Source organism: Pholis gunnellus (assembly GCF_910591455.1).
Source record: "Pholis gunnellus genome assembly, chromosome: 5".
Classification (NCBI taxonomy): domain Eukaryota; kingdom Metazoa; phylum Chordata; class Actinopteri; order Perciformes; family Pholidae; genus Pholis; species Pholis gunnellus.
In genome coordinates, this window is record NC_136531.1 from 13375271 (window position 1) to 13398052 (window position 22782).

Genomic DNA, 22782 nt, shown 5'->3' on the forward strand with positions numbered 1-22782 from the left:
CTCTTATTGATACTGCTTATCAGTTTGGTTTCTTATCGATACTCTTAACGGTTCTTTTTGATTATATTGTAAGAAGACGATTAACTTTGCTTTATTATTCTTGTATGTATACAAATAGTCTGTCTTGAGCAGCAACACAAGAAGTTCCAAAATCTTTAAAATACATTTGCAGCTTAACAATTAGCTAAGAGATTAGTTTTCATTTAAACGCCTATTCTTATCAGCAAACTCCGCACGTCATCGCTAACGTTACCTGCAGTGGACGAGGATGGACGGCTGTCCGCCAAACAGTCATAAACTGCTGGTATTACCAACTGTACTTGTGAGGGTTTATTTCATTTGTGAAAACGAGAGTGATCAGCATCTACTCGAGGAAAATGAAGCCACACTGTGGATCTTTTTTTCCTCTCCGACATGATGTGTGTCTCACGCTGTACTGAGCCGGAGTCTGTGTGTGTGTGTGTGTCAGAGTGTGTGTGTCAGAGTGTGTATGTCAGTGTGTGTGTGTGTGTGTGTGTGTGTGTGTGTGTGTGTGTGTGTATGTCAGAGTGTGTGTGTGTGTGTGTGTGTGTGTGTGTGTTTGTGTGTGTGTGTGCGCGTCAGACTCCGCCCCTCGTGCAAACACAGGCACAGAGACAGAGTGAGGAGGCTTGTTATGCTGCTATCTCACTCCGTAACCTATAAAGTACCGATAGCAGAACCGTTAACTCCTGACCTCATCCATACTCTGGGTTTTACTCATTTAGAGACGGTTCCCGCTTAGAACCGGGTTTCGGGGGGCATCCCTAGTTTTCTGTCACAAGTCTGCGTGTCAGACGAGGTGAGGTCGTCTCAATATCCAAAATATATACACATGTAATAGATTTTTGAATTTGCACACGATTATACTACTACTAGAAGGGCACACATTAGATGTTGAATGTTTCTTGAAGTGCTGGTGGAAATACTCAAAGTGTCAGTAAGTCACAGTAACCTGTGGTCCAATTGATGCACTGAAGCAGCTATTCTCGTCCCGCAGCCGGCTGCCTATTACAGCGCTCTCCTCTGCTCTAATCAACTGCTGCCCTCATTTCCAGCCCCCTGCAGGGAGAGTTACACCAGTCGGTGATTGAGGAAGGATCGGAGCGGGCAAGCATGCCACAGACCATTAGCCTGGAGACAGAGCATAGGGACTGCTGCTGTCTCTGACTGTGATGTCGTGACAGCGTGTGTCTATGTACTTCTAGTCAGGGGATCTACTGAGTCAAATTTAAGTTCTATTAAAATCTTTTCATTATCATCCAGAGTCCTGATTTCAGCTGTACCTGGTATGCATAATAAAGAATTTCTGAAAGAATAAATAAGCTAAAGAGTTACGAGGAGTGATTCATTAATACAACAATGTAGTGAATAGGACAAATGACATAAGGCACACAGAGGAAGTCTGTCAAGTCGTAGCTCCAGTAAAAGATGCATTTTCTCAATCCCAGGTGTCATCTGGAGTGTGGTAGGATTTCTGTCACTGATGCACACAGACACATACACACTCATTCATGTAGGTACCGACATAACTGCAGAATGAATACAGCTACAACACACACATTTTCTAATCTGTGCCCGTTTGTGTGCATTTGTTCATTGTTTATTTTTCTCTTTACTGTGCGAGTGCATTTGTAATCTGTGCCTGCATGTGTGTTTCCCCAGTGTCCGTATTCGCGCTCCCACTCACAGTGTCAATGGCTCAGCATGCGTCACCACCTCACTCACAGTGTCAATGGCTCAGCATGCGTCACCACCTGAGGTAAAGTCTTTGTCTACACTGACAAAAGACTTTATTAAGTAACAGTCATTGGGCTGCAGTCAGTGTTTTGTATTGACTAGCATTCTATTGAGAGATGTTTTTGTTATTCTGTTACAAACAGGGCTATTACAAACGGGTAACTCATGGTGTCCTGGAATGCTCCTTTAACGCTACTCGACATATCTGCACCGGAGCAATCTGGTGCTCAGTGTGACGCTGAAGAGCACTTTGATCGTAGCTACTGAGGGACAATGTTAATGTCAATCAAGTTACAAGCCAGATTTTTGATCCAACAACTCTCTACATTACAGACCTACCCGTCTAATGTCCAGCCTTGTGCTTTTCGCGCGACAAGCTTAAATACAAACGCGTTAAGACGTTTTACTAAAATGCACTTGCCATAAATTAATTTGAAAATGAAACACATGCTGTATTCTTTTCTTATTTTGTCACTGACCACTCTTAACTTTCAAGTAGATGCCATAAACATCATGTGAAATAAAGTGCATTAAATAAAGTTGTCAGTCACTATGTCCCATTCCTCCAGGTTACGTTATTAGTAGCTCCGCCTGTACGGCTCTCGTGTTGTGGTGTCGTGATGTGGTGTGACGTACTAATAACATTCGACTTGGTGGTCTAGTCGTCTTAACATCCCACGCCAGGGCTACTCTCTCTCTCTCTCTGCAGGGCGGAGCCATGTTTTGACACGTTTCGTCACCGCTTCGTAAACCCTGGGCACAACACTGCTACGTCCATCATGAGTGGGTGAGTCGGGATCACATAGCGCCGCTCTACAGTCTACGGACGTTTGCTTGCGAGAAGCCACGTTATGTGACTGTGGCCGGATCATGCGACAGGACGGGAGGTCACCGGCATCAGGTTAGAAGGCATTGGCAGCGATAGCTAGCGATGCAGGAGGAGGAAGAGGTTGTGTGTGTGTGTGTGTGTGTGTACACATGTTGCTCTGGACTACACTCCCCGACTTCCACGCACGCCTGCCCGGAGGCCTACCACACTGGGAAATGGACATTAAAGTCTATTTACTACCTTCCTGCCTTATTCCTGGAAAACTGAAGGCGGAATCTATCACTAAAATAGTTCCCACATCATCAAATCTAATAGCGTTTTTAGATGTTGCTATAGTGTTACAGCAATGAGTGCGAGAGCATTTCTCTCCATTCATTGGAGTAATGGTTGCATAGGAGGCTCCATTCATATTGCATTAAGTGCAATTGCATAGCGCAAAAGGCTCAAGATGACTTTATTGGATTGGCACTGTGTTACGTCAGGAAAAGAGCGTTAAAGCATTCACAGGACATTTCTCACGGACCCCTGGACAGCTTGTTCCGCAATTTTATATTATATGACCCGCAGCCAAACAAAAAAATAAAAACAGCCACCAAGCTCTGTGTGAATTGCAGATTATAAAACAACTACTGGTGCATTGTTGACCTTTAGGAGAGAGTGTGTTGTGAACAAAAGGCACAGCAATAAACCGGCAAGAGTGACCGCTCTCTCTCGCCGCATACAGAAGTTACTCACTATTTATGCTCATCAGAAAGCTTTACAAGATTGGTTGTTTAGGTGGCATGAGGTTTTACCTTCACTTTTAGGATTATAGCACATTTTCCACCTCAAAACTTAATTAGTGAAAAACACTACCGCTATAATATGTTATCGGGTCGACACTTCTTTACATCCCCTGAAGTTTTCATATTGTGCCAATAATCCGTTAAGCAACAGCAGACTTCTGGGTTGATGGTGGGTCAGTCTAGCAGAGGAATCCTTAATGTTGTCCATGAATTTCAGTTTGACCTAAGATGTTGCTTCAATTTTCCTATTTGTTTATCATCACATGACCGACAAACAAGGAAATTAAAATGAATTTAGATGAGAGGGAAGCCTAAGTCAGCAAAATTGTTAAGGTCTTTACTTCGTATTTTGCAGCCACTGGTCAAGGTGGCTGTGTGTGTGTGTGTGTGTGTGTGTGTGTGTGTGTGTGTGTGTGTGTGTGTGTGTGTGTGTGTGTGTGTGTGTGTGTGTGTGTGTGTGAGAGATTCTAGTCACACAGCACAAAGCAGACAGAGGGGGATGTTTGGACTAACAAATAACGGGTGGAAAGAAGGAAGGAGAAAGTTGAGAGAGATATGAGAAAACTACAAGGTGAAGAGGAAAAAGGAGGGTTGAAGGGAGGGACCGGAGGAAAGTAATCATCGTCCTCTGCGTCCAACATCCTGAAGGAGAAAACTGATCATCTGCGAGGATTAGATGATGCGTTTAACCGGTGGTAGAGGAGAAGAGGATGGAGAGGAGTCACAACCATAGATAAAAAAACTCGTTCGACATCACTGTCCAGTTTATTTTGCTTTTTATGTGGAAAAACGCCAAGCAAAATATGAATAGTATATTTAGATACATTAAAACGCGTCTTGAGGGGACGTCCTAGCTAGTGTGGTCGCTAAAAAAAAACAATAACTTTACATTTTAAACAAGAGAAGTATTTATTCAGTCGATTCTTGTCTCGTCTGAAAACAATTTGTCAACTGTGGAGCAGTTTACAACCCGGCAGAGCAGGCTTTAAAAAAACAACACAACTAATAGGCTATAATAGCTGCTGGACTTTCTGCCACTGTCAGCACTGTCAAGACGGTTCGTTATTGGACAGAGGGGCACATTTGCATGTCGAAGTTGAACTCAACACAAAAGTGGATCCTTTTTGGAGAGTTAGCTGATTTTGTTTGGAAACTGCACTGCTACCCATGTGGCCATACTCACTGAATAGCAAATAATCTACATTACATTACCATGACTATTTTGTTTTTTATCATTCTCTTTACCTAACCGGTCTTTTCCCTACTTCCCCTCTGTCGGAAAGGTCTGAGCAAAGGGTCACCGCATGAATCTCCTTTAGCCAACGGGAAATTAAGCGTCTCGCCAAGTTCCCTTATCCGCAGCGAGACGATGGATTCCTGCCAGTGCAGAGGACACTATTGTGTACCTGACCTCTGACCTCTCTCTGACAGGCCAAAACAGCCCCAGATCTATCAATACAGTACCACATGACACCAAGGACACTCAGACATACGAAAGATCATCCTGTGAGCCGTGCTCTGTGACCCTTTAACATCTCTCCAAACGGGCACGCACTCCTGGAGGCCATGCCGTGAATGGGCCCTGCACTAGTAAAAACAAAGCTACGAGAAGAGACGTAGAAGGTAAGTAACAAGAAAGCTGTTTAAGCAAGTGAGAGAGGAGTTGATCTCGAGTTTTCCCGATGGAGATAAAAGGACTATTTCTGCTCCTCTGACTGAAGAGATAAGGTTATTTCACCACTGGGAGGGGAGAACTAGTCCTGGTGTCACACCTCAGCCTAATTAGGGTGTTCACCCAGTCGCTAAATGCTCCAGATCAATCTCCTAACACGTGCCCAGTGTGTTCCTAATGGTTGGACTGCTTAATATAGAGATAAGCTGCTCGTGTTGACAGCTAGAGCCTCTATCTGTCTTCATTACGCTGGCTGCTCTCTTGGATTGGTTGTGATAAATGGCTTCCTCTGTACTCTCCTTTTTTCTCTTCGCTTTCATTTTTGGGAACACAATCCCACTTTTTTTCTATGAACATCAAACCAAGGTGCCTATATGTCTGTTTTGACAACTCTGAGACGATTATCAGGGGCCTTTTCACCAGCTTGCTGACCAATGAAATCAGCTTATTATGTTGGCCAAGAACCATTTTCTGCTGGGCAGAAGCAAAATATATTTTCTAAATAACGTTGCCAGACATATTGCACTGTTTTAAACTCCCCTGGCTCTAAGGCCAAACTTTTTCTGAAGCCATGCGTAAGCTGCGTGTCATTTATACCTCGACACCAGAACAGAAGGCTCATTGGAGGAGCAGTTAGGACACACGCACACATGCAGACATGAAATGTAGTTTGTTTTTGGTTACACATCAAAGATCATGTATCTTTTGATTCAGGTAGAACTCATGTGGGATGAGAAACTGAAACTAGATCTATCTGGTTCTTCTTTTGGTTTTTATTTAGGACACACACACACTCACACACAAACACACACAGCTGACAGACACTGCAAAGTTTCACTGACCAGGGTGACACGGTCGACGAGGCATTTTGCCGATGACAGGCATGTTTGACAAATGAGACTTCCTCGAGTCACGGCGGCACAGCTTGGGAGGAGCTGAAGCTGAACAGCTCTTCTCACAGAACTAAAGCAACAAGACTCTAAGGCCAATTATGAATTCTGACGGTTTGACTTGAGCCCATCTCACATGTGACGAGAGTGAGGGCAGTTTGTAAATGGATATCTGTCGATAAAGCAGGAGAAAGACGGTCGGTGGCTCAGCTCAGACAACGTAGATCATTTAAGTGTTGCATGAAGCAGATATGATCTCTGGAAGCCACTAGTTACTTGTCATTTACTCAATACAACTTTAATACAATTTAGCAAAATTACATAATTTAGAATTGAAACCAGGGTTTAAATTTTACATTTATTTTTCGTCTTAGTCACTTTCTGAAAATTGTCTTTTTGCTTAGATTCAGTTTTGAATTTTAGTCAAATTTATTCAATGTTTTAGTTTTTATGAGACTTTGTAATGGATTTTGCGGCAGTATATTTTCTCCTGACTGTAAAAATTCTAATTTGTAAATCAATATTTGTTCATCAAACACTGAAAATGCTCATGATGATGTCATGCTGTATTTAGCCTGCTTATCGATTGTTTTCAAGCTCAATAAACAGAAAATGTTTGACCTAAAGTTCTCCCATTCGTTGGAAGGGCATTGAAATCTTACAGGCCTATAGTGCTCTGGGTGGTTAGGGTTAGGAAAATGAATACTGATTGACTAAAAGAATTGTCAATTATTAAAAATGTTACTACAAAAATAATTATTGCAATTAAAAGCATCATATAACTTAAAGTGTGATGTCTACTGGAAAAGCCCATCCCGTCTAAACCAAATACTGTTTCATAATACTTTGTGCATTGCGTTGTTGTTTCATGGAGATTTGCCCTCTGAGATTTTTGAGCTTCATGTATTACTTCATTAATACTTTTAAGCCCCGTCGCTGTTCCACAGAGAAGAAAAGATGGCACAGTCACAGAAAATGGAGAGAAGATGAGAGTTTCAGTGGGTGTGTGGCCTAAAAGAAAAGCACAATGAGAAAATGAGAGAGAGGAGGGGGAAGCGGAGTAGTGGAGTGCAGAGAAGATGTATAATGATCAATTGTCCACTGCCAGTGGCAGTCTACAAATCCCTGTAATCCTAAAAAGACTCTCCCTTCCTTTTAATGAAGCTGAGGGACAGGGAAGAAGAAAGAAACCCTGTAAAACACTGCATGGCTGGGCTTTATGGTTTTGGGGAGGATTTTCCTGACTCCCTTATGTTAGAAGAAGGTCTAATATGGTTCACAGACTTGAGCTCTTCAGCAGGGTGCTGTTTCTTGGGTGTGAACACATTTAATTAGGTACAAAATCAGCATAATGTCCAGGAAAGGCATAACTACAGGCACACTATCATGGAAAGGTTGCAGAGGAGGCTTAAGCCGAGCCCAGACTACAGGAGCGTCACCACTACCCCACAATCAGGGGAGAAATCTGGTCTGCGATGTTATTCTGGATGATAGGTCAGTATTATTACAGCCGGACCACAATAGCCAATGAGAGAGACGAGCCGGAGCAGCTGACGGTATTGCCCAACAACTGTAAACATTGTAGCCCTTGAGGCTAGCATTAGCTGGCATGCTAGATATTGACAAATATATACACCGACTGTTCAAGTCTCACCTCCAGTCCTCTCTGAAGAATAGACAACCCGTGTTGCCCTCATCTCTCCAAACATTGTCTCATCCAGACTCGCTTAGCCGTTTGCTTTTGTTTTTTCCTCACTGCGAAGCTTTACTACCACAAGTTGTTGTACCACAGAAGTCTCCTTTTTGTTTACATCTGCATCCCATGAGGTCATGCGCGGTCATGTGAGGTGGTGGATCGCTCCACAGATATAAAACAGTGGATAATATTCAGAACTATTGGGATAATCGTCCGCCATCTTACTTGGGTATTGTTTACAATCACCACCAATGGGCAGCAACTGGTTTTCATTCTAAAACTGTGATTAAAAAAACTCCTGTAGTCTGAGCACGACTTTAAATCAGCGACTGTGGGGAGTCTGGAAATCAAGGCCATGCATGACAGCATTACAGGAAGAACAAAGACTTGAGAAAAGCTTTTCACCAGTGTATTTCATTCAGTCAAGTGAGTCACAGTCTATTCAGCATTTCAACAGTTCATCCGCAGTGGTTTTTCTTTTCTATCCCCCGAATGAAAATGTGTTTCAAAGAGAAAGAAATAACACTGGAAAAACTTTCGATTTCAAATTGCACATACAGAATCAATATATATTGAATCAGCACCATAAGAATCAATGTTATATAGTGAATGTTATCAGGAGGGCCTTGCTAATTCAAGTCCATGGATTCCATAACCGGTAAAATGTATGTCTTTCTGAATATGGGAACTAACTGACCTGTGACACTTTTCTTTTTAATTTACATCTTGATTTGTTTACTTGTCAGTCTTCTTCACTTAATGGTGCAGAATAGTGTGAAACGGACAATATATCAATGTTGCAATGTGTTCTTAAGAGTTTTAAACTTTTGTTCCCCCCCAATAAAAAAAAAAAAAGTTTCTAAAGTAAGTTAAAAAGGGTTTACATAAGGCCGGAAGGTGACTCGCAGAACTCCAAGTCTATGAGTCAGATCACTGAGCCAGATCATTCACGTGACCCTAAATGTTCCCTCCAGACAATTTACAATTTGGATATTCCAGAATGACAATCACACAAATATTAGCAAGACTCACTCTTTCTTCCAAGTATACAAATAAGAACCCATGTAAGATTTCCCTTGAACATTAATCCTATTAGGAAAACAAATGACCAAGACCAGAGATGTTCATTGATTCCAGTGTGGTGCTGGTGAAATACAAATAAATAATAAATAAAACACTTAGAGCATCCACACTATACACAAGCAGACTTGTCATATAATTTAACATTTCCCAGATGTGTGTTTGATTGCCTCCATGGAAAAAGTAATGAAATCTGCCTAACAACATCTATGGATCCACAAGCAGTGACCATCTGCCAATGAAAAAAAAGCTTCTTCTTTTTTTAATTGCAGGATAATCGTGTTATAAAATGAGCCCATTAACAGGCCACTGCTGGTCAGGTCGTTGATACAGACATCCCACACGGCCCGAGGAGAGGAAGCGTGAAAGGAGAGCTGGACATTAGAACGAGAATGGGGGGACAGTGGAGCCATTAGTTGAAGACTGAGGGGGACACTAATGATCTACACAGACAGCTGTCCTACTAATTAGTGTAAAGTGAGAGGTGCAGGTCCCCACATTCACTAGCAATCAGGGCCAAAGTGAAGGACAGTCGAGTTGAGTGACAGTGGGAGTGAAGGATGCTGGGTAGCAGCTAAACGAGCGCGTCATGTCTCAGTGTTGTGACATAAAGACTTTCTATTCTGCACTCGAGAGGGACGCGAAGACTGATCTCACAATCTGCGAAGTGCATAATTGGAAGAACTCACTCTTTTAATTGAAGCCACTTCAGGCTTAAAAAGAAAAAGAGAGACTTAATCATTATCAATCCGTGCAGCCTGATCATTTGAACTGCCGTTAAAAGGAGGAGGCCTCTGCACATTTGCTGTGTCGACAGCAATCATTGTTTACAGCAATAAAGAACACCACATCTACATCAAGCTGACTGACAAAACAGCTCATTACTTACAATTCATTAGTCACGCTATTCAGCAGCAGCAGAAGCTACTTCTCAATTCTTTCTCAGGTCAAAACAGGAAAAACGGACTAACATCCCGCTCGCCATTGCTGTATAGCTACAGTACACTCAGTGTCATAAATAATGATTACACAGACTCTTGTACGTCAGTGCAAGTGCAGCAAGGATATTAATCCCTATTATAGGATGCTTTGTTGGCAATGGGAACATGGGATTCTCACGAGATCACGCAGGAATTACTAGTCGCCCCAGAAAGTGGCGCGGCAAAAATTCCTCCACATGTCCTCGTGAAATAGGTGGTGTCAGAGGCCCGGTGACAGGGACCGCTAGCATTCTCAACAACCCTGGACATGCTAGCACTAGCCAGTCACAATAGCTTACCAAGCTAGCCGGCATGCTAACGGTTAGCTAGTTACTAACCAGACAATAAGTTCACACAGTTTATGTTACTTTGTTGTGGAGCAGTGGCTTTATGAAGTCATCATACTGAAATGAGAAGCTCTCCGGCTACAAAACATGTGCATTCATCTATATGTGTAACAGTTGACTCAGTGGTTGATATGCAGAGAATGAGGACAGGTCAAACTTCTGTGTGTACTAATCAGTTCCTTGACAGGGCAAATGTTCACGGTGACCTGTGATGTACAGACATATTGTCACTATCGCTCACTGCCAGTGTACAGTTCAGGCTATTTCTTGATTAATTAGATGCTACAACTCCTCAAGACCCAAGCCAAGTGACCGTGTCTTGCTTGCCAACTGCTGAATTAAGAGAAGGGGGTTAGCCCCAAATTTAACAACATCGGCTAAGACGCACTTAATGTGTACTGACCTTTAAGGTGGGCCAGCTCTTCTCATTTTAGTGACAAGTCCGTATTTCAACAAACTGACCAATCAAGTTTGACCTTGATGTTGCAAGTTCAACATACCACCATACTACCAACATTTTCATTGGCCGGTATCCTGGGGATTGGACAGTTTTGAGAGACATTTGAACTCAAAGCACAGAAGAGAAGAGAATTTGAATGTCAAATTTCCTTAAAAATAAAGAACAGAAACATGCAAACCATGCAGCTCTGGACGATCACTGCATTGAGGGTAAAGCAGGGTGTCGGGGGTGACGGGACAATCTGCCTTCTCTGTAAAAGCAACACATCAGTGGAACACCCTGCCTGAAGGTGTGAGGAGCTGCAGCTCTATTAGCACTTTTAAATCCAACTTAAAAGGTATTTTAAAAGCTGCACAACACTGCACACACTGACCTCAATTCTTGTGGTCTTCCTGACTTGATTTTATTGACAAACATTAATTTCTGATATGCTATTTGTGTGTAGCGCTGTATTGAGTGTCTTGTATGTTCCGTATGGTATATCTTGTATTATGTCTTTTCCTTTTACTGTGTTATTGTCTTGTCCTTGTTTGACCTGCCAAGGGACTGCAGATGCTAATTAGCTTAAACTACAATCTGGTACAGTGCATCGAATGGTGACATTTATGTTTAAACTGTACATGGTCCCTTTTAAATAAAAAAATAAAACTCAGAAATGTCTGCAGGGACGGGCAATTGTTGTCATCCAGGACACCCTGCTCCTCCACAGTTTAAAGTCAGAAAGTCAGATTCTGAATGGATCCGCTTCCAATTTGCACCAACGTCCTTCAAAACAACAATGCACCCGTGCCCACACTCTGCCCAACTGGAAGCTTGCTGGATTGGCATGCACTTGCAGTCAGGCAGCCACACATTTTCACTAGAATAAAATTAATTATAAATGAATTGTAGGTGGTGAATCTTTAATCTCTATCTGCTGAGTCACATCCTAGCCTCCTGCTCTGCATCCTCTCCACAAGGTCCATGCAAACACATGCACACATATAATACGGTCTTCAACATATTTGCGCAGGAGCATCAGGATATAGTAATAATAAGAATAATAATAATAATAATAATAGAAAAACACTGGCCATCAGTGTCTGAGCACAGCAGAGACTTTAGCTCGCTGAGTGCAGACACAGAGAGGTGAGTCACTGTGGACACAGCAGCTGTTGATACAGTCACGTTGACACATAACACTTCTCTCCTCAGACTCTACGCTTCGTAACATTACTAAAAGCAAACAAAGACTACAATGCCATGTACAATACCGATGTGCCATATTTAGAGGTCTGTGTATTAACCATGATAATGTGCATTTCACACAGTTATTGATTAGGTACAATAAAAAAACTGCAGCCTACTTTGGGTCCCAACCCCGAGCTTAGTAGAGCAGTGTTTTAGTCAGCACCATGATAAGAACTGAGAATAAAAACATAAATTTAAATCGTATCCGAATGTGTTTGATAACCATTTATCACACTGTTGAACAAGCAAAACAAAGGCTGCTTAGTTTTGACAACGCTCCGCTGTGACGCTAGCACTAAAGGGATCCCTTACTGTCCAGAATCAGGCTTTTACCGAACTCTCCATGAGGTTTTAAAAGTAATATATTAATCTCTTTTTACTACCCAGAGTCAGGCTGTCCAGCTCTTTGGGCTGTTTAGTAGTGTTAGTAGCAGGAGTGCGGAACAATAGGTCGCGGCATGCACACTTAACATTTGTTTATAGTCCACCAGCAAAGGAGGGCGAAATGCTCTGGATTCTCCAGGATTCCCGGAGTGGTGTGCTTATGTTCCCGGGACAGTAAATGTCTCAGGGGTCCACAGGGAAAAACCCTGTGGATCATATACCTCTACTGCAGAACAATAACCGGTCTGCATCACCTCAATATCACCACAAACTGGAGTTAATCTCAATCCATCTATCAACACGAGATGGCTTGAGGCGTCCAAACAATAGTTTAGTGGGATATTTAGGAGGTGATCAGCAGCAGTGAGAGAGCTGATCAATAATCTCCCTCTCATATGGCGCACACACACCAGCATATGGCAGCGGTGACCTGTAGCCCCCCCCCCCCCCCCCCCCCCCCAAAAGGCACATTGTTTATCGATGCATTGGTGGGCCGTCCATAAGTCTTCCAGCGGGCTAATGGTTTACTCTGTGGCTCCTATTGGACTCAGGGCATGAGGAGCAGTTCGGGGAGACCATTAAGACTGTTTGTGCATTGCGTTATTCACGGCGCAGCTTCCCGCACACGCTGGTCATCAATTAAACTCAAATGGGATTCAGGTGATTTGGCAGCTGTCAGGGGTCCCCCCGAGGGAATAATGTAGTGGGTAGTGTGGCGTTGGTTATTCAGCTTGAAGCTCTAGAACCGCCAAAATATCAACATATTTTTTTACTGCATCAGCCAGGATATTGTTTTTATTTTGCAAAATGAATAACAGAAATAAGAATGTGTGAAAATGATCCACATCAATTTGACAATCTTCGGGTTGACTAGATGCGAGTAAACCACATTTCCCTATTGCTGGTCGGACAACAGCTGCACAAGACCACACATTGTTATCCTCACATAATTTCAGTTGTTGTTATTATTCTCACATGATTTCTTTTCCACATGATGCAGAGACTTCAACCAATAATCATTATCTCTGTCATCAAGGACCGGCATTGGGAAATTCTTCCGTTGTTGTTAGACTGTGATATTTCATAAAAATATAACAGTCCTTTACACAAAACACCAAACATACGTTTTAGAAATTAAAATGATAATCTCATCATTGCGTCAGTATCCATTAAAAATATAATTATTACAATCTTACAATATTACAAGCAGCCATTACACGGTGTACGTGTTCCTAATTCCATGTCACACTTTCATCGACACCTTGTTAATTGCTGGATCCACTGTCCAAAATAAAAGGGTCAATACACAATACACGAGACAGTCACAAACTCTTCTAGACGGGGATCGTCTTTAGTCACACGGGTGCGTCACTGCTCGAAATTCCTCTGCCAATTCCAGCTGTTTGCGTCTTGCTTTGTGGGAGAACTACAATGACCGCCTCATGGTTGTATGCCTTTAACAGCCATTCAAGTTGCAGTTCACATCCATGTGCATCTACAATGTCATTAGTTAATATATTCTCACACACTGAGAAGGACTCCTCATGAACACCTGTACTGATAAAAAACGAACGTAGCCAACAGTTCTATCGCTTTCCCCATTTGGTTGAACACAAAAAGACCAAATAAACACAGTAAAATGTGTCAACATGCTGCCATTACAGATAGTCAAGTCAATTTATTGATAAAGCCTAATACGGAAAATCACATTTTCCTCAGGGGGCTTTACAATCTGCACAGCACTCGACGCCCTCCGTACTTGGACCCTAAAATAATATGTGGATGATGTTACTGATGCGTGTGGCAATTGTAACCGTTGATACATTTGGCACATCAGCTGGCCCACAGACGTATGTTCATCATTGTAAAAAAAGTGTCATCATGGCCTCTCAGTATCCTGTGCATGACAACTGTGTTACGTCACATTACACCAGCTTAAAGCATGCATTTCATTTGTTACCGATAACACTCGTGCTCTTCCTCCGCTGTGAAGCGTGGTGTTTCCAGGGGGATAAGAGAAGACCTCAGAGCTCATCAGTAGCCAAGTGTTTGAGCTGCAGCTCACCGATACATAATGCAGAGACAGTCAGTGAAGTGGACAGCAGGGGTTCACCGGCTGCAGCCAGACATGAGAGTTAGATACATAGAGAGATATGGAGGACACCGCAGTAACACAGAAAAAGACAGACCAAAGGAGAGATGGCCAGAGATGTGGCGTAAACCTGTCTGACAGCTCAAACATGTTCAGTAACTACTGCGTGACTTTGAAATGACCATTTGACAAGACAAGCACGCCGCTTTTCATCTCAGTGACTACCAAACATCTGGCAGGCCAAGAGGGTAGAATTGTAAACTCACAACTTTCAATCATAACACAAAAGGCAGAAAGAGAGTGAGAAAAAAAAGGGGTGACGTGCAGAGAGAGAAAATGAAAGAGAACAAGCCACGCTTGAAAGAGAATCGGAGGGCAGAGAAGGCCTGTTGAGACGGAAAGCTCAAAGAGAAGCATCTGAATAGCTTCTCGTCTTTGTTGATGCGTCTTGTGTGAAACAAAAGCAGTACAAGGTTGAATCCAGTTTGGGACATAATGTAACACTGTACAGCCACACTCCGTAATGTGTGCACAGGCAGCAAAGAAAAGACCGTCTTTGGACAACAACAACAACAACAACAAAGACAAATAAACTGAGTGAAGAATTTATACACACTGAAATGGGAACGTACCAATATTGGTATCGGATATCGAGTATCAATGCGTTACTGTGCTCATAGACTCCTACTTGTAAAACTACTCCGGTACAACAGCACCCAATTTGAATTGTAAAAGGTCTCTTCATATAAAAAAAGGTTGCCAACCTTTGTGCTCAGCGAAGGACAACCCCACGTATAGAAGGAGATTCTTTGCTTTATAGTTAGGTGTAAGACAGAGCAAGTAGTCTTAATCACAAATACAACACTTGTACAAATGAGTGGATGTGTGTTGGTTTTGCTATTTTTAAAACCAGTTTGGCACGTTTTCTTTGTTGTTTTTTTTAATTTTATATGTTGCAACTTCACCACATGTTGCCATCTTAGCAATCACATGTTTCTGACCGGCAACATTAGCAGTTTGTCAGTAAGAGACTGAAGACATCTGGCTGCCTTTGTGGAGCAATGACACCCATGCTGACCCGCTCCGACTGACACTGCCCATTAGGTTAAAAAAAAAAGAAAAATGAGGAGACAACAAACACGAAAGTAAAAAAAAACAATGATATTTGGGTATCAAAAAATCAAACCATGTAGAACCTGATTGTGAGGCAGCATTAAGGCTGGCTGAGAGCATGGGCGTCCTTTTCAAAGCTGCACTAAGTTGCTTTAAAGTGAGAATGCTGGAGATTCCCTTCTTGGTTGATTTAGAAGCAGCTGTGTTTGCTGGAAGGCGGCCTGTCCTCCTGCTTTGACACAAGAGATCAAAGAAGTCATGATCCGTCTTCAAATTGAGGTTCACCTTAAGTCAGGGGTCTCAAACTCATTTTCACTCTGAGCCACATCAGCATCATGGTCGCCCGCAAAGGGCCGTCTCTGTCTCTGCATTTGATTATTGTTTATTCAAGTGTAAAAATATTGTACATGCAGTTATATAAATGTCAAAATATATGTAAGCACATTTCTGTTATAATAACTTAAATCCTTTTAATTCAGGGTTAAGAAACCCACATTACTCTATCGAACTTTTAAAGAAAATAGCAAAGACAAATATCAAACACAAGTTATTACAATAACTTTGTTCGATGCTTAAAATCCTTTCAAGGGTGCGTTTTCACAATCCCACGTGAAGTATTTCATGTGTTGTCTGCAATGTAATCTCAATACATTTCCATTTCAAATGTAGAGTAACCAGCCAGAGAGCTGCTTCTATGACTGTGTGTTTAAGTAACTCATAATTTTGACTTTCTATCTCATAACTTCGACTTTCTATCTCATCATCATTTCGACTATGGGGATATTTTTATTATCAAGTCTAACTTTTCTTTTTTATAACGTTTTTTTTTTTTTTTGCTGGCGGATTCGCGGGCCACATAAAATGACGATCCGGCCCGCGGGCCTTGAGTTTGAGATCCCTGCCTTAAATGTATCACTTTAAAATGTCAACGAGTCTAGTTTCCCTTCAGTAATTACGTGGAGCATCTTTCCTTTCCAGCATCTTGATTGCTAATGTCATTCATAAGGAGACATTAGGAATTCTTTTATTTTGAGTGCCAATAAGTTGTCTATCTTTCTTGTATTAGATTATTATTGTTTTTTTTAATTAATACTAGATTTATCTTGTGTTTGTTTCTTGAATCTTTGCAGTACAATCACACACATATAGTGTATAATTGTGATATAAAGGGTCCACTGGATTATGACTGTTCTGTCATATCTATCGATGATGTAAATGGCCTTTGTTACTCCCAACATAGGGAGTTTTCTTGAGTTAGGATGAATCAATAAAAATAAATAATTAAGTATCAAAAATAGGGTTTGTTGAAATGAAAATCTTTAGCACTTCAAACAGAACATGTATTGATAAATTAACACACTGACTGCAAACAACACTATGAACGGATAACCACACAGCATTACCATGTCATGCTGTGATTTGCACCAATAACAAGTATAAAATAACAGAGCTTCTGGTGTTATGAAGAGGAGCTGTATCCGGTTTACTGAGCTAATTCAAGTTGGGTCTCATCACAGAGACTGCTGGACAGTATGTTGGACTGCTGTCAGAACTCTTAACTTCAAGCCAACAAGAGGTAGATATAGTGATGTAGTGATGGTGAAGAAAGTGAATGGACAGAAGCAAAGACTGTTTTTTGGCCATGAGAGTTAATGCGAGAGTTCAGAAATGGATTCGTGACGGCAGGTTGGCACAGCTTAACTCTCTGGGCAGCTCGACTGCATCCCGACACAAGGAAAATGCGACAAAATAGATTCAACATTTGCTCTTAGGTCTAATGTTGAGCAACTCCACCCACCCAAAACCAACTTGTAACAACATTTCTCATTGCGGTGGCCAAGCAGGTAAATAGCTGCTGTGTAATTGATTGCTTTGTCATCAGTTTATGTAAGGGTGTGTTGGCGAACGCAGTTCTGTGGTGAGATGCTGCAGAGCTGTGAATCCTCAGGCTGAAAAAAGGAACAGCTTTCTCACCCTCCCACTCCTCCTCCTGCACTCCCATCACCATTCACTGCTGACCTCCAGGGTCAACCGAGCCTACATTCCTTTGGCTGCTCTCTCCAGAGACGTCCATTCCTCCACCTCCTCTTACCTCATGTTTTACTTCTGTACTATCTTACCAAACAGCCAAACATTGTTTGTGTTTTTTACTTTCACATCCTCATTATAAGCTGTGGAGCGTTCTACGGTTCCAAGCAACATGGCAACAAGATCTCACAACTCACCAGCTACGATGGCGCTATAGTTTTCCTCACAAACTTGTATCTTTTTCCACCTTCTGCCTTTCAGCTCTGCCTCTAGACCTGCTTTAAAAGAACCCTCCATCATCATCATCAACCTGTCCCACATACAGCTGAGATCTGACTTTCTAATAGCAATAAGAGGTTTTTGTTACAAAGTCTCAACAGAAGAAAAGGCATGATTAAATCCAATCCTTTCTGACCGGATATAAAAACATATTCGCAGGTGGTTTGAAATGCAATTCAAATCCAATATCTGCAAATGCAACAACCGCTCGGATCAGATTTCAAGTGTTTGCTTTTTTTTTTTTCCCCGTCACTTCCCACAAGACACATATTTTAAATAGCAAAAAGACGAGAGAAAAGGATATGAAAGACAGTCAAAATGTTAGGCCAGGACCAGCTAACATGGTAAACACCACCATGCAGCGCCATCGACTTAAACCACAAATACATTCTGCATTCTAACTTTATATACCGGCGTAAAATGTTTTGTGAATCGGGTCGCAATGGTTTGTCATTAATGTTAAATACTAAATGCTAAGATGCTCATGGTGGATCCTCAAGTGGTAACGTTCACATTCACTCAGGAGCTTCAGTGAGGTCTCCCTGCTGTTTGTAACAATGTGTGTGCGTGTGTGTGTGTGTGTGTGTGTGTGTGTGTGTGTGTGTGTGTGTGTGTGTGTGTGTGTGTGTGTGTGTGTGTGTGTCTGCCAAGCTCTCCTTCAGCTAGAAACGTCTTGAATTTGAGGAGCCAGCGGGACAAAAGTTGTGGTGGCACTTTTCAAATGGGACTTTTGTGATCGGATGCGCCGGATCGGAACCGTTTTTCTCCTCTCTTCCCGTTTGCTCTTGCTCGGGAGAGGAAGAGGCTGCAGGACGTACATTTGATAAACTGTTCGGATTCCACCCGTATGCTGTCCAGCTCTCACAGAGTTCTGAGCTTTATGTGAACCAGGCCACCTCGGCATGTAGCTCTGTGGCAAACAAATGTTTATTAAACTTCCAAGTTTGTTCAGCCAAATAATCTCCACAAATGAACTCCACTTTTTATGATATTTGAAGCGTAAACACGATCGTTAGAAGTAAAGAGCTGACTTTAGGCTATAAATGAAATACACTACACTACATGACAGTCATTTAGCAGACGCTTTTATCCAAAGCGACTTACAATAAGTGTATTCCACATAGGTATTCAAGAGAACTACTAGTCAACAGTCGCATGCCTTAATGCCACCACCACAAAGCTAGTGTTCAGCGCGATGATGTTGCGTATATGATTTAGCCTTTTTAACGTAAGTGCAAACTCATTTACTCATTCTTGCAGCACTCTACAAAAGCGCTATAAAACACTCTCCACTTAGAAAGTGGACAGTCATCTGCATAGATAAGATTTGCTGTTGCCTGAGCAGTTATGTTCTTTTCCTTGTTCCCTAGTTTTAGAGCACAAGTCAGTCTTTTCTTCAGCAAAATATGTCTTTTCCAACAGACCCAGGAGCCTCTGGGAAAACACTGAGCTCAAACACAGCTGCAACTGCCGGCATCGATTTGAATGCATGTAAACAAATAAACTTCTAACAGCTGAATTTACAAGAACAAATGATGCATCTGTGCTTTGTTGGAAAAATGCATAAAGGAAGTCCATTAAAGCTGACACAATTGAATATCTATAATAAACCCATTCACCCCATTACATCTTCAAATGATTACTAAATGTAAACACGGGGAATAAGGTAGGAGGCACAGAGTTACCATGACAGCTGCAGTCACTGTCTTGTCTTTCTCACATACATCACAATGTTTTGTCTGCCAAGTTCTCACAGCATTACGTAGGAATGATCTGCACGGGATTGTGTTTGTAGCACTTGAACCCAGAGACTAGAAACAGATGCCTTTGAAGCGATATCCAAAGAAAACACGTTTAGAATCGATAGAAGCCACTGTGTGTTAAAGGACCTTATGATAAAGTACTGGGAAGGGTGACTACCATTAGTAAGGTTCACAGAGTTGGCAAAAATCGGATACTCTGGATAGTCTGCCAACATCTATAAAACAATCTCAGAAACACTGTTGAAAAAACATGAGAATGGCTCAATGGAAGCCAAAAAAACATAAGTAATCATATGATATGACCACGGTCAAGTCTTGGAATGCATATAATTATATTTTTTTTAATTTCTCAGTGTTTTATTGGAAGCCTTATTTGATTCTCTGTATGCGTCATACAGTGGGAATGAGTTAGTGGATGTGGTCTATGTATCATTACAAGCACGTTCAAGAAAAGGAGGGAGGCTGGTTCATGTGAACCGACTCACCCTGGGTTGCCAGTTTTCGTATTGCTTCTGCAGATTGGCCCCGATGGTCTCCAGGGCTTTCTGTGGACTCATCGACAGAGGATCTGGCAAGAAAACACAGAGTGTAAACACACTGCGATCGCACACGACAGTCACAGCTGAGCGAAACCACTCTCGTTCAATCTGGAGCTGACAGATCAAAATATTATTCACCACACACCTTTCCATTGCTGTCAATTGGTTACAGTAAAATTAAGTCATCCAAATAATCAATTTATCAATATTCAACATTCGAGTAAAAAGACACTTGCATGCCATGATTATAGAGGTAAGTTTGGAGAGAGAAAAAAGCAGTAGCCTCTGAGGTTGACATAATGATGAGAGTAAATCAATATGGCATAAAGAATAGCAGAATATAAATTCAGGACAGCTCAAATTGTGCTCAGCAGGCAGAGAAGAATGTGTTGGTAAGCTGTATGCTGAACATTAAACCACTGCCCTTATGATGAACAAGGCCTATGAAAATGTGTTATCACAACAAAAAGAAAAGATGTTTGGTGATCTATCAAAAATGGCAGCTTTAAGGTTCCTATATATGGCACATAACACTGCAGTTATTATTATTATGAAATTTAAACGATGCCAGTATATAAAAGGTTTTCACACACACCACTGCCACTGAAAAGTAGATGTGCGTGTTTCTCTTAACATGTAGCTGTTGGTTTATGTATTAACTTAAACAACACGGTGTATTTAAGGACATCACCTCTGCCTTTACCACTTAAATGTCTCAAACACCGTCTCAAAAACCAAGTGGCAGGTCTGCACAATGTCAGCGTTCTCACCGAGAAAGTTTCAGAAACTTTGAACAGAGTTCCCTCTTTCATGTGTTCTCCACACTCCAAAAAGTCAAGCAGTCTCAGGAGAGCTAAACAATGGTTTTGAGGTTCCCATTCAACGGAGATGTTACTTTTGTTTTTGTTCTGTGTCATGTTGTGCTTCTGGTGGGTGGGGGCAGACTGCTTCATCCTTAGTTGACAGAGGCCTTATGAATTGAGTTCCCATGAGAATGTCCCTAAATGTTACAAAGTAGCAGCTAACTTTTACTATCAACTTTAAGTTCACACTAGTATTGCATGGTTCACCACAACCCAACAACCCTAAGCTTTCCTGCTCATTGTTACACTTGTTATTTACAGGCCTTTGGTATATAGTCACTACACGTCCTAACTAGGCATAGCTTATGTTGGTATTTTCAGGATGAGGTGGACGGCTCAAACAGGTGCGGTCCCTCACATGTCCACGATAACAGAAGGAAATGCAATTATGTGACACCTGTTGTGAATATTGCGCTATATTCAGTCTTTGTCTCTTTTTCTCCTGCTTTCTCTTTGCTTCACTGCATTGTTGTAGCGTTTATAAAAAAGTTAAAACATGCTAGTATGCGTCTGATTTTGTGTTATTGCGTTTATATTAATGTCATTTATGGTGCTGTTAGACTGCCTTTTATTTCAATACTTGCTTTGATTATTAAAAAACTCTGCATTTGTAGTATTAGTTATGAACCAAATGAACCAAACACTGGCCTTTCGCATTTTTAGGTTACCTGACGACCTTTTTGCATTCATGTTGGCATGTCTGTGTGGACTCACCTATCCAGCACTCCAGTCTGGCGCAGGGGGAGGTCTTGACCACATCAGGAGGGTCCACTCCCACGTTGAGACACAACACCAGCGCTACACTCACAGTCTTCATCTGGGGGAGGAGACACAGAACACACATTATCCTCACATCACTCACGTGGATCATTCCTGGATCACAACAGTGGATCAGACCAGTGGATTCATTCTTAATGCTTTTCAAAACCACATTACATCTTTATTCAAAAGTAAACTACACTCTGCTGCTGCTGGCAACCGAAGCACGCTCCAGTGGAGCAGAGAAGGTGAAGTGTCTCGCCCAAGAGACACTCAACAGTAGTCACTGAAAAGATAGTTATTCTCTTCCCTTCCACATTTTCTCAACCATTGATCCAAGGGTGATGTGGCATGTCCTGACACAGCCACCCACACACACACACACACACACACACACACACACACATATAATGAGGAAACACAGGTGTCCTGCTAGCAATTACTTCATCTTCACAGGCAGCACCTTGTTTTTTTGTGTGCAAGAGTCGTGCCACTCTCACTGGAAGCGTTGAGAAAAGCTGTAAATCATCAGGAGGTTCAGGCGGGCCGGGTCATGAAAATTAACATTTCTGATTAACAGTAGATGTGTTGCAAAGTGTCACTAGAAGCCTAGTAGGTGCAAAGAGGGGGGAGCAGAGAGCAGCAGTCTCTTGCCTATTACCAGGATAAAGTCCCGGGTGAGCGGAGTGCACAAAGCACGTTGGCCACTGTGGGTCCAGCACGGACAGCTGAGGCAGCGGGGCCTGAAGCTGCACCGCAGAACAAAGCTCTCCATCCACTCCTGCCACATCCTTCACATCAAAATCGGTTTATTTTGGGTTCATACAGCTGTAGTAAACCAGCCGACATGTGGCTTGCTAGATGCAGTGAATACATCTCTGGATGATGATCTGGACCCAGACACCACGACATTCGTTTTCCCGGGATATCTGAAACGTTGTTTAAACGTGACTATCGGTGAAATAGTCGTCAGATTAATCAATATATTGTTTTTGACGGCCTGGAGACCTGGTCTGGTGCAGCGGAGCGGAGGAAGCGCTGTTTTCGCATACATATACAGTACCGCGAGCGCTGACGCCATGTGTGCCGCTGTCTCAGTCAAATTCAAAGAAATTCGAAACAAAACAGGACATTAGGTACTGCCAATAGGGCTGATCGGAGTGGCTCAGTCCGATCCAATGACGGACAACAAGAAATGGCCGTGATGTCAATACAAATTTCAAAAGGCTATCAAT

General features: G+C 42.1%; 1 protein-coding gene across 3 annotated transcripts in view; it reads right to left on the reverse strand.

The window, feature by feature from the left end:
- rptor (regulatory associated protein of MTOR, complex 1) overlaps positions 1–22782 on the reverse strand; it is a 133092-nt gene that overhangs the window by 98990 nt on the left and 11320 nt on the right. For all 3 annotated transcript variants that reach the window (XM_079159845.1, XM_079159846.1, XM_079159844.1), the window contains exons 3-4: positions 21503–21605; positions 19872–19954 (exon numbers count right to left, since the gene is read on the reverse strand). In XM_079159845.1, the coding sequence (XP_079015971.1) occupies positions 19872–19954; positions 21503–21605 (186 nt within the window). The remainder of the gene's footprint in view (positions 1–19871; positions 19955–21502; positions 21606–22782) is intronic.